Source organism: Anopheles coustani, chromosome 2, assembly GCF_943734705.1.
Source record: "Anopheles coustani chromosome 2, idAnoCousDA_361_x.2, whole genome shotgun sequence".
Classification (NCBI taxonomy): Eukaryota; Metazoa; Arthropoda; class Insecta; order Diptera; family Culicidae; genus Anopheles; species Anopheles coustani.
Genome location: NC_071289.1, coordinates 2,586,205 through 2,598,716, shown reverse-complemented (window position 1 = coordinate 2,598,716; position 12,512 = coordinate 2,586,205). Strand labels below are relative to the sequence as shown.

At 43.7% G+C, this 12,512-nt stretch overlaps 1 protein-coding gene across 2 annotated transcripts; it reads left to right on the top strand.

The window, feature by feature from the left end:
* The first annotated feature begins 1,113 nt into the window (after nt 1-1,113).
* LOC131267077 (S-adenosylmethionine synthase) lies at nt 1,114-9,306 on the top strand. 2 transcript variants are annotated; one of them, XM_058269836.1, is made up of 6 exons: nt 1,114-1,211; nt 1,293-1,601; nt 3,108-3,185; nt 3,251-3,373; nt 5,126-5,238; nt 6,421-9,306. In XM_058269836.1, exons 2-6 carry the CDS (start codon nt 1,484-1,486, stop codon nt 7,204-7,206), a joined length of 1,218 nt encoding a protein of 405 aa, XP_058125819.1. In that variant the 5' UTR covers nt 1,114-1,211; nt 1,293-1,483; the 3' UTR covers nt 7,207-9,306. The 2 variants fall into 2 exon arrangements, with proteins under 2 accessions (XP_058125819.1, XP_058125820.1); XM_058269837.1 differs by lacking the exon at nt 5,126-5,238 and adding an exon at nt 3,585-3,697.
* Nucleotides 9,307-12,512: the final 3,206 nt, after the last annotated feature.

Below are 12,512 nucleotides of genomic sequence, written 5' to 3'. Positions count from 1 at the left end.
GTGATGGAGAAGCTGGCGATTTTAAATGGTTCCCTGTGAGTGTTTTTGCTTAATCTCGTATCTGCTGCTAGGATTGGTCGACCATGCCGACACAGCTGAGCGCGCAGTTGGGGTCAAGCATGTTTTCAAAATGCCTCAAAAGAAGAAAACGATGAGAAGCAGTTTGCCAGAGCAAACAACACTATCGTCTGGTAGACAGTAACCGACGGTGGGCTCAGGAAGAGGGGTGTATTTTGAATCTCTAACCCGCGGGTTCGGAAATTCCTTATCAACACACAGACGCCACCGGACGGTAATGACCAGGCGGAATCGGTAAGCAAAAATCACACGGCCGTTATAAATTTGCCAACGTCTGTTTACGGACAATCAGTTGAAGCAAGTTCGCCAAGTGTAGTGCATCGCCAGTGGTTGATTTGTAAAGTGCGCGCGTGTCCTTTCTGTTCTGTTCCAGTTCGTTGAGTTTTCAAACGGTTAGTTATTACTGGAACTAGAACTGCAGTGCAATACAGAACAAATTCTGTATGGCAGGTTCATGAAACTTATTTCCAAAGCAAGGTTCTAGAACCTAATTTGTGCTCGGTCTAAAACTCACATTTAACGGGTCGATCCTCTAGCTCTAATATTAAGTTCGGAGAACTCTACTGATGAAGATGCTTCATGCATGATACTGAGAGGTTTTAATAAGATTTATCTACTATAATTTGGTGATCATACCAATTGAATTTCTGTTTTCGTTAACTGCCAAATCAAATTGATAGTTACTTGATAGAGAAAATGCAGTGCTGCCGCGAAATGCAGTGTGCTGTTCCGATCAAAGTCTCTAGAAGCAGTAGGTTTATGCAGTGTGAAGTGCGAACAATGTTAATCGCATTCGAGATCATTTGATGGAAATCTTGAGCTTTTATCAAATGACATAAATTGTTCATTACCTGCTACTACTTATTACAGCGTATTATGTTGGTTGGTTGGAGAAATATATTGTATTTTTGTTCTTAACGAACTGTCAAATTCCATGGAGAAGCAGAAAATAGCAATGCATAGACCCTTCTCTTCTATAGACTTTGATTCCGTCGGTCTGAAGAACGCAAACGTCGTTCAACACGTTCTCTTTTCCACAAAAGTTCGCGAAGAAAAGACGGGTCGTCCGGGGTCTCCGAGTGCTGCTGTATAAAAGATTGAATTTTACTTCCTAATTCAACTTAAAAATAGACGTACGTCTGCAGAACCTTTGTTGTGGTTGATTTATCGCCCGAGACATGCAATTTATAACGTTATTTTCTTTCCAAACACAGCCGCCTTTTAACAGTGCAATCACACCCTGAAAGGAAATTAAGCAGCAGCAGCATCAACTCGGTGAACACCGGAAAGTGCATCAGAATTTTTCAGGCGCCAGCAGCTCCGTGTACGGTGATAGTTGTTCCGTTGAAAAACGTGTAGTGATTAAAAGTGTGACACAAAATCGAGTGAATTTCTCGCTAACAAAATGCCGCAATCCAAGAGCAACGGCTTTGCCAGTGGATCCAATGGTCACAGCGGATATGAAATGGAGGACGGATGCTCCTTCCTCTTTACGTCGGAGTCGGTCGGCGAGGGCCACCCAGGTAAGCACTCCCAGGTTTTCTTTCGTTAAAATTATGTCGATTGCCGCCTGCCTGCATTTATCCGTTTTGTCGTGTCGCCCTTTCGTGGGACGACGCGACGTAGACGTGCAGAGTCCAACTTCATGTGCACGGCGGGAGTGTGCGGCATGCGCTAGACGGTTCTTATTTTTAGGTTAGGATTGCGTTAAAAGAGGCTACCGCGCTCGATCCCAAACCCCCCTCCGGCCTTGCTGCTGCGGAACCGTATTACGCTGTATCTCAGCATGACGACATACGCACACCGCAGCATGAAACGAACATGTGAAGTACGAATGCTGAAAATGTGCAGGAGAAACGGTGTCCGAGCATTGGCAAAGAAGAGTAGAAGGACACAATTTTCGCGATGCGCAAAGGTTTTCGTCTCCCCCCGTTTTATAGTTACGCAATTTTTATATACATTTCAGTAACATAATGCCATAATGCGATATTTACTGAAAATGATCCCTAGGGGTGGTAAACATGGCGCATGGCGGTCGTCTAGGATTTGTATCATTACATTGCGATGGATAGTTTAATTGACACAGATGTTTGTTAGCCAAGAGCAAGCAAGTTTAGCCTTGGGGTTGCTCGGAAGTAGTTACTACGCAGAATGATTTCGCATAATCGTATCTGTTTGTTTTTGCTTTGATGCTAAAAGGGAGGGTTGAGTATTGATTTTTATTTGGCAGCCATCGCAGAGAGTGTTGAGGGTCGTCTTTTCCAGTTTCCCATGGTATTCCCGGTATTGCATCATGCTTTGGTAGCGTGTTTTTCAATGTGGCGTGCTATCAACACGCTAATATCAAGTTGGCACCTTAGTCGGATGAATAATCCATCCGATTTTCTGTGGTTCCAGCTAAGAGAAAAACACGTGCCATAGAGTCGCAACTGCGTTCTATCCTTGGGGTGGAACGATATACGCGGGGCACACGCACACGCTTACAAATAGTCTTTTCCGCGCTAACCGGTCGAGGCGGCGAAGAATCGCGAAACCGCGTGTTTTTCGCTGCGAGTCTACTTGGATACGGAAGATGTTTGGATGATACCATTTCTACTGTATTTTACCGCCGCGAGTAGGTCGACAAAACGCAAACATTGCCCGCAGCGGGCAGCATGTTGGTGTAAGTAGCAATTTCTTAAGCACAACGGAGCGCAGTACACTCATACTATGCTGTGCCGGCGCGATTGATCGGGGTGGGAATGTTTATATTTTTATTTTGAGTTTTCTTCCCAGTATACTGTTTTTCTTTACTTATGTTTTTCGTTCCTTTGCTTATGATTCGTCTTTCTTTTGCCTTGTGCCTTTTCTTCGCCAAAACATCACCGGCAAAGTTGTTCGAAAAATTATCTGTTTCTCTTCATTTTCTGTGCGCTGTTTAAAATTTCCTCTATAATTGCTACGTAATGGGAACACGCAAAATGGTGTTCAACGTGGCCTACTGTATGAATCTTTTGTAATTAATAAATACTTGTTTTTAAAAATTTCAGATAAAATGTGTGATCAAATTAGCGATGCCATTTTGGACGCACATCTCACACAGGACCCCAACGCTAAGGTGGCTTGTGGTAAGTGTCTATCAATCATACAGAGGAGCCGGTGGATTGTAAGCCCTTTTTTTTCAATTTCACAGAAACTATTTCCAAGACTGGCATGATCCTGCTCTGCGGTGAAATTTCATCGAAGGCGGTGATCGACTACCAGAAGGTGGTCCGTGAAACCGTACAGCATATTGGCTACGATGATTCGTCCAAAGGTAATTTAGTGTGGAGTTGTAATGCCAACTGGAGCAACAAATGAATTCCCTTCCTCCCAACACACCCCACTTACCACCTCCATGCCCACTATCTCTGTCCTGTATGTCGGTATCTTGAACATTTGTCGTGAAAGATATTACCCCCCTTCCCTGGATGATTTGTTTCTTCATTCGATGCGTCATAATGAGGTTTCCCGTCAACATTATGTAGGTTTCGATTACCGTACGCTGAATCTGTTGGTTGCGATCGAACAGCAGTCGGAGAACATTGCCCAGGGAGTACACGTTGATCGCGATGAGGACAGTGTTGGAGCCGGCGATCAGGTACGCGTTTCGCTCGAATATATCCTCCACTAAGACCAGCGACGTTTTGTCTGCTTGTTCGTGGCTTGTCTTGTGGATGGAATCTTTGCCATTTTGGGTTCGTTTTGGTGAGCGCCTTCTAGTTTGGCATGGCAGCTGCCTTTTTTCGATGTTCATCGGTACGTGCCATCGATGCAGCGCGTCTAACAATGGTAACATCTTCATCCGTTATGTCCTAACCTCCGTCTTCTCATAATGTAAAAAAAAACATCATCGATAGTTAGTTTGCATTGTTTGTTCTTTTTTGTGTTAACGCGATATTTCTATACCAAAGGCATGTTTGACGACGGGTGGGGACTATTGATATTTGTAGGGACGATGAATTTGCAGGTTTATATACTATACAGACAAGGGAGCAGGCGTAGGGGATGTAAACTATTCGAGCTATACACTTGGTTTCATCTGATAAGGCAGTGCACGCGATATAGCATGCATGGTCGTGAAGGATGTTCTACTAGCAGTCAGCATGTGATTCGTTAGTAGATTAAACTTCGGATCGATTGGGTTTCATATAGTGTTTCATACAGGGCTCGCATTCTTGTGTTGTGTTACTATCTGTCTTTCCGTTTCGTCTCTCTGACTGACGATCTTGGGGGACAACGACGTGGAATTTCGTCAATGTGTGGTTCACGTTGCTAGGTAAAAGTGGCACGTGGTCTACAGACAACACATCGTGTGATCAGGGTCAACTTCATTGTGCTCAAGAAACAGTATTGATTAGCTAAGATGGGTTTTGACGTCAATGTCCGCACTGCCGTCAGACTCGCGAGTCTTCAGTGCTTATTTCACAGAACTATCTCGATTAATTTCGACGTCATTCAATGACACAGAGGGGCTGGTACTGTTATAATTTCAGTCTTCATTGTTTGTTCTAGATTTCGTTATCTGCCTCCATTCCAGCATACGTTGGGGTTTGTGAATGGTCGTTTCCTGCGTTGAAACATTTTCGCTGACGAAATGTATTTCCCCGGAAGAATGCTCTCGTATTACGGTGTTTAATTCAAGGTTGATCTGATGTCTGACACGTTCCCGACTACACGATCTCGTCTTTCCACCTAACAATCCACACACACGCGCACCACACGTCCATACACATTTCCTTCTTGTCGCAGAATTTTTGCAGCTCATTTGATCAAGATCACATTTAGAATAATGTTTATTTATCAATTTTATTTCTCTTTGCATGTGTCGCAATTTTCTTTCTGGTTTCTCTCTTTACATGCAAACCGATTGCACGATGATTATTGGGCTGTGAACTTCTCGGGTTGCATTACTCATGAATCATTTACGATTTCTACACAAAATATATGAACGTTTGTCGCCGTGCAACGCGCTTATGGTGGGATGATGAAATTCGCAACCGACGAATGATCCATCCACTTCCTCTAGGGTTCGACTATAAGACATGCAACGTGTTGCTCGCACTGGATCAACAATCATCCGATATTGCCGCCGGTGTGCATGAGAACAGGACCGACGATGAAGTTGGTGCAGGCGACCAGGTTAGACCTAATAATGCAACGTCTCGTTTTCACACGGAAATGTTTCTTTAGTTGGGTCCTTGTAACATTTGCTGTGTGTGTAGAATATTGTTCTCTTATTCTCTTACATCCTCTCTTCAACATGCTTTGCTATCAGTTAATGCCACCTTTCTTTCTATTCTGTGAATGCATTGTAAAATAGTAGCACCAAGCATGTGATTTCTATGCACCCTTGCCTTTCGGGCCATACGTTTCTGGATTTGGGTTGGGTTAGGAAGTAAATTATGAGTCGAAATTTGCACACTGTAGCTAAGGTTAACATCCTTGTAAAGTTGTGGTATATTTGTTGCTTTTAAAACCTTTGGTATAACCATCCCTCATTTTCAAACTAATCGTCGTTTGTCAGTTTTTAGCTTATTCTGCAAAACACGACACGTAATAAATTAATTTCATGTTTACACATTCTTCATCGCTATTGTGCACACGTGTCCCATTTTTGCAGGCGTTCTATTCACTCATCATCTAATGTTTGCTTGTACCAATGTAGTTTTTCTCACTAACATAATGTTTACTCACACGCATGGAACGGTTCGAATGGAAGAGTCATTGAAAGTAATTGCGGAGTGACGTGTTGGCGAATGTCGCCGTATCAATATCATTATTTGAGCTTATTGCGCCATCACTTTTTTCTCGGGCCATGCTCCAGACGTCGCTGACGTGTACACTAAAAACGTGTGTGCTTTTGTTGATGGCTGGTAAAACACGAATCATTGCCCTTTAACCTACAGACGCTTGTCAAAACACACTCCTGCTCCGCTGTTGATGACCCTCTCAGACGATCATTGATGTAGCAGTCAGTATCAATAGAGCAAATAAGAAGGGGGATGGGCCGTACCGCACCACCGATAAGCCGCAGTGGGCTGCGTGGAGAATGATTGAACCATTGACTTGTTCTAGTAGATTCCGACGAAAGATGGTCGCTTGATGATGATCTTAGATGGTCATAATCAATGCTCGTGGAAATTCCGTTGTATTAGACCTTGATGTGTGTCAGTGACCCTAGCTATAATTTTAGAATAGTCAATGGACCATCATTTAAAGCGGAGTTTTTGGCTTAATCGAGAATGTGATCGGCTCGTGATAGATGATGTGTGTTATAATGGGGTCGCCATGTTTTACCTTAATATCTTATGTCATTCGTAGGGATTGATGTTCGGTTATGCCACCGATGAGACTGAAGAGTGTATGCCGTTGACAGTCGTGTTGGCTCATCGCTTGAATGAGAAGATTGCCGAGCTGCGTCGCAGTGGCGAATTCTGGTGGGCACGCCCGGATTCGAAGACGCAGGTCACGGCCGAGTACTCGTTCGAGTCGGGTGCATGTATTCCGCAGCGTGTGCATACGGTCGTCGTTTCGCTGCAGCATTCCGATAAGATTACGCTCGAGGAGCTGCGCAAGGAGATCATGGACAAGGTGATCAAGGAGGTGATTCCGGCGAAGTACTTCGATGCGAACACGATCGTCCACATCAATCCGTGCGGTCTGTTCATTATCGGTGGTCCGCAGGGCGATGCGGGACTGACCGGACGCAAGATCATCGTCGACACGTACGGTGGTTGGGGTGCTCACGGTGGTGGTGCCTTCTCGGGCAAGGATTTCACCAAGGTCGACCGATCGGCCGCGTACGCTGCCCGCTGGGTCGCGAAGTCGCTTGTAAAGGCGGGCATCTGCCGCCGTTGCCTGGTGCAGGTGGCGTATGCCATCGGACTGGCCGAGCCACTGTCAATCACAGTATTTGATTACGGTACCTCAAAGTACAGCCAGAAGGAGCTACTGAAGATCGTGTCGGACAACTTCGACCTGCGCCCCGGTAAGATCGTAAAGGATCTTAAGTTGCGTACACCTTTCTATCAGAGTACCAGCACCTACGGTCACTTTGGACGCCCCGGTTTCCCGTGGGAGGAACCGAAGGAGCTGATCGTTGAATGATCGAGCTCCTCGGGTGCGGTCGAACTGCCGTCACCGACCGTCGCCGAGGAGAAGCTGACTAACTGCCGTACAGGCAGTATCGCCCTCAGCACGGAGACACCTTCCGCAGAATCGGAATCGACGGAGGCAGCGAGCGCAGCCAAGAAAGCTAAACTAGATTCATAAGAATTTCCTCATTTCTCTTCATTACGATTACTTTTATTTTTTTTATGCTTATATTCAGCATCAGTGATAGGTTGTAAAGAATGAAGTGCTTACGTGTTTTACACCATTTTTCCTCTCGTCGATACACTATCATTTGAAAAGACGATCCTGCACGCGTACGCGGGCCGAAAACATTCTGATGCACAGTTCCCCGCACATCATAAAAGCGCTGATTATTAATTAGCTGTAGAGAACAAGAGAAGAGGGGTCCGTCAATAGAATTCGCCAACGCCAATATGTTCCCATGGCGTCATAAGTAAAAGCAAATGATTGGCAAACGAAATACGTCAAGCTATGGGAACGGAATATGGAGTAAATTGAATTTACTCCATGAGCTGGAAGGAAAAAATCTGGTAGCTTTAGGAAAGGAAAACATAAACCTTTAAATTTAATTACTTAAAATGTATATGGAGACCCGCCCGCTACACCCTAACAGAGCTAGACCATCAGGTTGGCCACAGTAGGAACCCGTTTCTAAGTTCAAAGTGCGCCTCCGGAACACCATCGACGGATGGTTGCTGCCTGCTGCAAAACTTGTTGTGCAGTGTGTAGAAGAATGCCCCTCCTCCCGATGCCACTAAAAGGAGTGAAGGTTGTGTTCCATGGCTAACGGCATTTCACTTTTCCGCTCCACACTTGAGTGAAATGAAAGCAACGAAATGATGCTACCCATGGAGCCGTCGGCACCTCAGGAAACTATATTGAATTTGGATTATAAGCTATCGAAGGTGTTTTACACAGGAAAATTAACGTTAGTTTGTAAGTACGAAAGCAGAAAAATGGCAATGAATAGGAAAGTACTAGAACGGCACTACTACTTGCTGCTTGATTAGAACACTTTCGTTCGAGACATTTGAGTTTGACTATTTGAACACATATTCTCGGTGCTCATTTTAGGGATTATGTTCCGCCAAAGGACACAACAACCGTTTTCCTCGAATCTATTTCACAACAGCTACATGATCATAATAGATGAATATAATAATCTACCATGTACTGCCATATTACTACTACTATCGGTAGTAGTAAATCATATGAAGGAAGGTCACCTCACGCCATGCACAAAATAATTTACCTAAAACTGCCATCCTTCGAGGGTACGCGAGACATCATGACTAACAATGTTGAAATGCCGAAGCTTTTGTGGTTTTAGGATTTAAAATCCATAAATTTAAATTCTGAGAGTACAAAATCATGCAAAATGGACACACAGAGTGTAAAACAATTGGCATTATGCAACAGCAGCAATTCACACAGCTGAGATAGCTTTTAGAGTAAGGTTAGAGAAGATGAAAACGAAAACGAAAACATTGGCCATGCAGGTATTGGTATGTCGGACCTGTTGCTCAAGTAATTCAAATTCAAGGTAGTTTTATCTTCTACATTAACTTGCACACGTTTTGTGTTGTGTTTACGAAAAGGATTTTATTTGTGGAAAAGAGCTTTTTCGAAAATACTCCGGTCCGCCGGGTGGTTGAAGGGTGCTTCTTGGTACAGCCAAAAAAAGAAGAAAAATATAAAAAGTATGTAAAACAAAAAAAGGTAACTACAGCAAAAGAACAAGAATGATGAGTAACTGATGAATGTACAGAGTGCAGATAGTACAGCTTATCATAAAGCCCACTTGCCAGAAGACAATATCTGTGTAATAAAGTATGTTACAGCCAAAATTGTCTAGCTAAACACAGCAGAAACAAACCAGTCGTTATTGGTTTCAAATAATAATTGCCATATGTTCATGAAATGAAAATGATAAGTTACTCTAGGTACAAACAGAATACAGACAAAATTGCTTCACAATCTATCGCGCGAAAAACCCGGTAGACAAGCACAGTAAAACGAAACAATGATTGTTCTGCACATAAAATGTAGCTGCGTAGAAGCGGGGAGTATGGATTAACGAAACATAAAAAAAAAACAAACAAAATGTACCGAAGCACGCTCTGTTAGGTAAGCGGTGTCGAACACAAAAAAAGGAAACGTAAAATATAATAAGCATCATATAACAACGTCAGCGTTTTTAAAATAGAATTTCCCAGAATATGTTGTCTGAGACGCAGGAGTATTTCGACAATGAAAGATGATTAAATAAACACTTATTCTGTCTACTTAGAGGTCGAGTAGTTGGGGCAAAGAATGGAAGTTTTGAAAGAAATGATCGCGCCTAGCAAGAACTGCTACAATAGTTCAAGAAATTCTCGACGGAATCGGTATGAACGGGAGCTTGTAGAAAAAGACGTATAAATCTAGCTACTTGCGAATGTAAAGCGTTAAAAATTATCTCTAATCACTTATGCGGGCTACTTTCGTTATCAACTCATGTCAGTATCTTTAAGAGCTGTGTTTATTAAAATATTCAATGCATTACCATTTTTCCGAGGGGAAAGTGTTGGCTCGCGTTCCACACGAAAGTAGGTTGGCGGAGACAAGATTTCTTCGTGAAGGCCGAATTCTTTAGATTCAACCTCTTTCCTTGCCTATTGAAACGGGATAACACAAAAATTGGCGAGACGTTGGAAGTATCTGGTTTCTCTGCAAAATCTATCGCCGTTAGTCAACACTTTCTAGTTTGCTGTTTGTTTGCTCTGGCATGTTACTCTGATCGAGTTCGGTCAGAGAGGAGTTAGTCATGCTTTCTAAATGGAGTGCAGTAATAACACACGCATTACGCTATTGTGTAACGGATGGTATATCTACTGTTACCAGAGAGTTGCCTAAGAAAGAGTTAGAGGTGCTTGAATAATATACTTTGTATCGAAAAGCATACAAGCTTTAAGCCTATCACGTAAAGTCCCTAATGTTCACCATCACCATCAGCAGCAGCTTGATAATAAATCTGATGTTCGTATGATTTATCATCAAGTTCAAGTTCAAACAGTCGGTTCCTCGTTCCCAGCATTGGCATCATTTCGCCGGTCTGCTGATCGCAACACTACATTCATCCACTTCAAATTTACAGGACGCGCGCACCGAAGCACCGGGTGATGCTGGTGTATTTTGTTATGATTGCAGGGCGCGGAAACTTGGTATGAAACGGTTCAGAGGGTCTGACCAGAGCAGTCTCTTCCCACCCTCGCACCTGGTTTAATCCGTTACACCCCAACCGTAAGGGTGACGAAGGGCCGGAGATAGTTTCGGGCGCCGAGATTAACCGTGCGCACAGCAACGTGTGAAACTGTTTACCGCTATACATAATCGGACGTGATTATGTGGCGGTGGATAGTATCAGTCACCGGATTTGATTAGCATGTGTTGACCGAAGGGAGTGGCAGTTGGAGTGGAACACACTGCACGATCGCTTTAGGGCAAGGTTTATGGTGAGAAAATAGTTCGCTATGTCCACGGTCTTAGGTGGAACAAAGATTATTTTATCCTTCGGTTGTGTTTGTCTTTTTCCATTTTTCACAGCTTTTTAAAATAGTTTTCCTTTTCGTCTCCATATAAGTTGCATTACAAGTACAAGCATTTTCTTCGAAAAAAAAATTTAAAAAAATATCGCTAAAAACGTCGTAGGGTTTTATTGCATTTACAAACTCATTAATATTTATGATTATTGAATAATATTTCGACGAGTAATTACACCATCGGATGGTGTTTATGCGATAGTTATAATAAAATGAAAGACTTTCTTTTATTGATCGTTCAATAAAACGAACCAATCAACAGCCAGAACTCAAGAAGACGAAATAAAAACCTCAGCTTCGCTGCTGATAATATCCAATTAAATATTCTTCTGCTCGAGAACAGGTTTCAAGGAAGGAAGGCAAATAAAATCTTCTCGTTATGAGAAATTAAAATAGTGGTAAAAAGTGGAAAGCAATTTGCAAGCCCGTATCGTTGGCGTGTGCTGATATGATTGCCTTGCGGGACTGCCGATGGTTTGTTCGTAAATCTCAGTTATGATGATCGTCGGGAAATCGTTCTTCCACCTCCCCCAAGCCAGACGGAACCCCACGCGTTGCAAATGCATTTTTGGCTACTTCAGTTGTTTTTTTTCTGCATAATTTCGACCAATCGGTTCGTTTAGCTGGAGAACTTTAATTGATTTATCCGCAAGATTCTGCCGTTCGGTTCCGGTTCTCCGTCGAGAATTTAAATATCTTCACCGGCTTTAAATTGACCGACCACACACATGTGGAAACTCAGGCCCCGGCGGGGAGGAGGGAGACTGTGGTTAGATAATGGATTCTTCTGATGAACCGCTTTTCCCAATACCGGTTCGATCGGGGCGGGTGTTTTTCGTTCTTCGGCTTCCACCAATAATTATCAGTCCGATCTGTGGTGCGCATGTAATGCAAATCCTTGGTTTTCTTTCTTTCTTCCGGCGTTGGCAAAGACGACGGTCCAAAGATAACGAATAGAGTAAACGCATGGTCGGTGATGTTCGCGGAATCGACGCACTTGAGCATGAGTTGCGTGGCGTGCATGCAGATAGGGATGGTTTTTTCGTGTAGTTTTTCCCTACATTAGTACTAATTACCGGTAATCTACTGTCCGGTGCGAGGCACGCCAACGACAACGATGTTGAAAAGTGCCGATAAATGAATCTCCTACCTGAGGATCGGATGAAACAGGGATGGACGGATAAACTGGACAGTTATCGAACGGATCTCGAGGACCAATGGGAGAAGGGGAGGGAGAGGGAGAGTGACCGAAGATGCACGTTTTTCAATTTCCACCCGATTCCCCCGGATTGCGCGGCACATCGATTACGCTCCATCCATCAGCATATGCACGATCGACCCGCCCCATTTCCATTTCCATCCGGTCGTGGGTCAGTGATTTTTCTCTCCCTCGGCCTCTCCCCTCCCCCAAATCCCAATCATGTTTATGGCGTACTTTGTGATTCCCTTTTTTATAATTTTTTCGTTCATTCGTCGCCCTTTGCCGTTTTTTTAAATTTTTTTTTTCTCAATTCTGTTCAGTGGTCCAGATCTTGACCCGACTAGGCTCTAGGTAGCAGGGCATTCGAAATTGCTATAACTGTTTTGCGGTAATTGGATTACAGTGCCTCCAACCCCCTAGTAGCACCTTACCGTCGACCGGACCTGACCTGAAGACCGAGAGAACAGAACGTGATGGCCCGGCGATCGAGAACGACC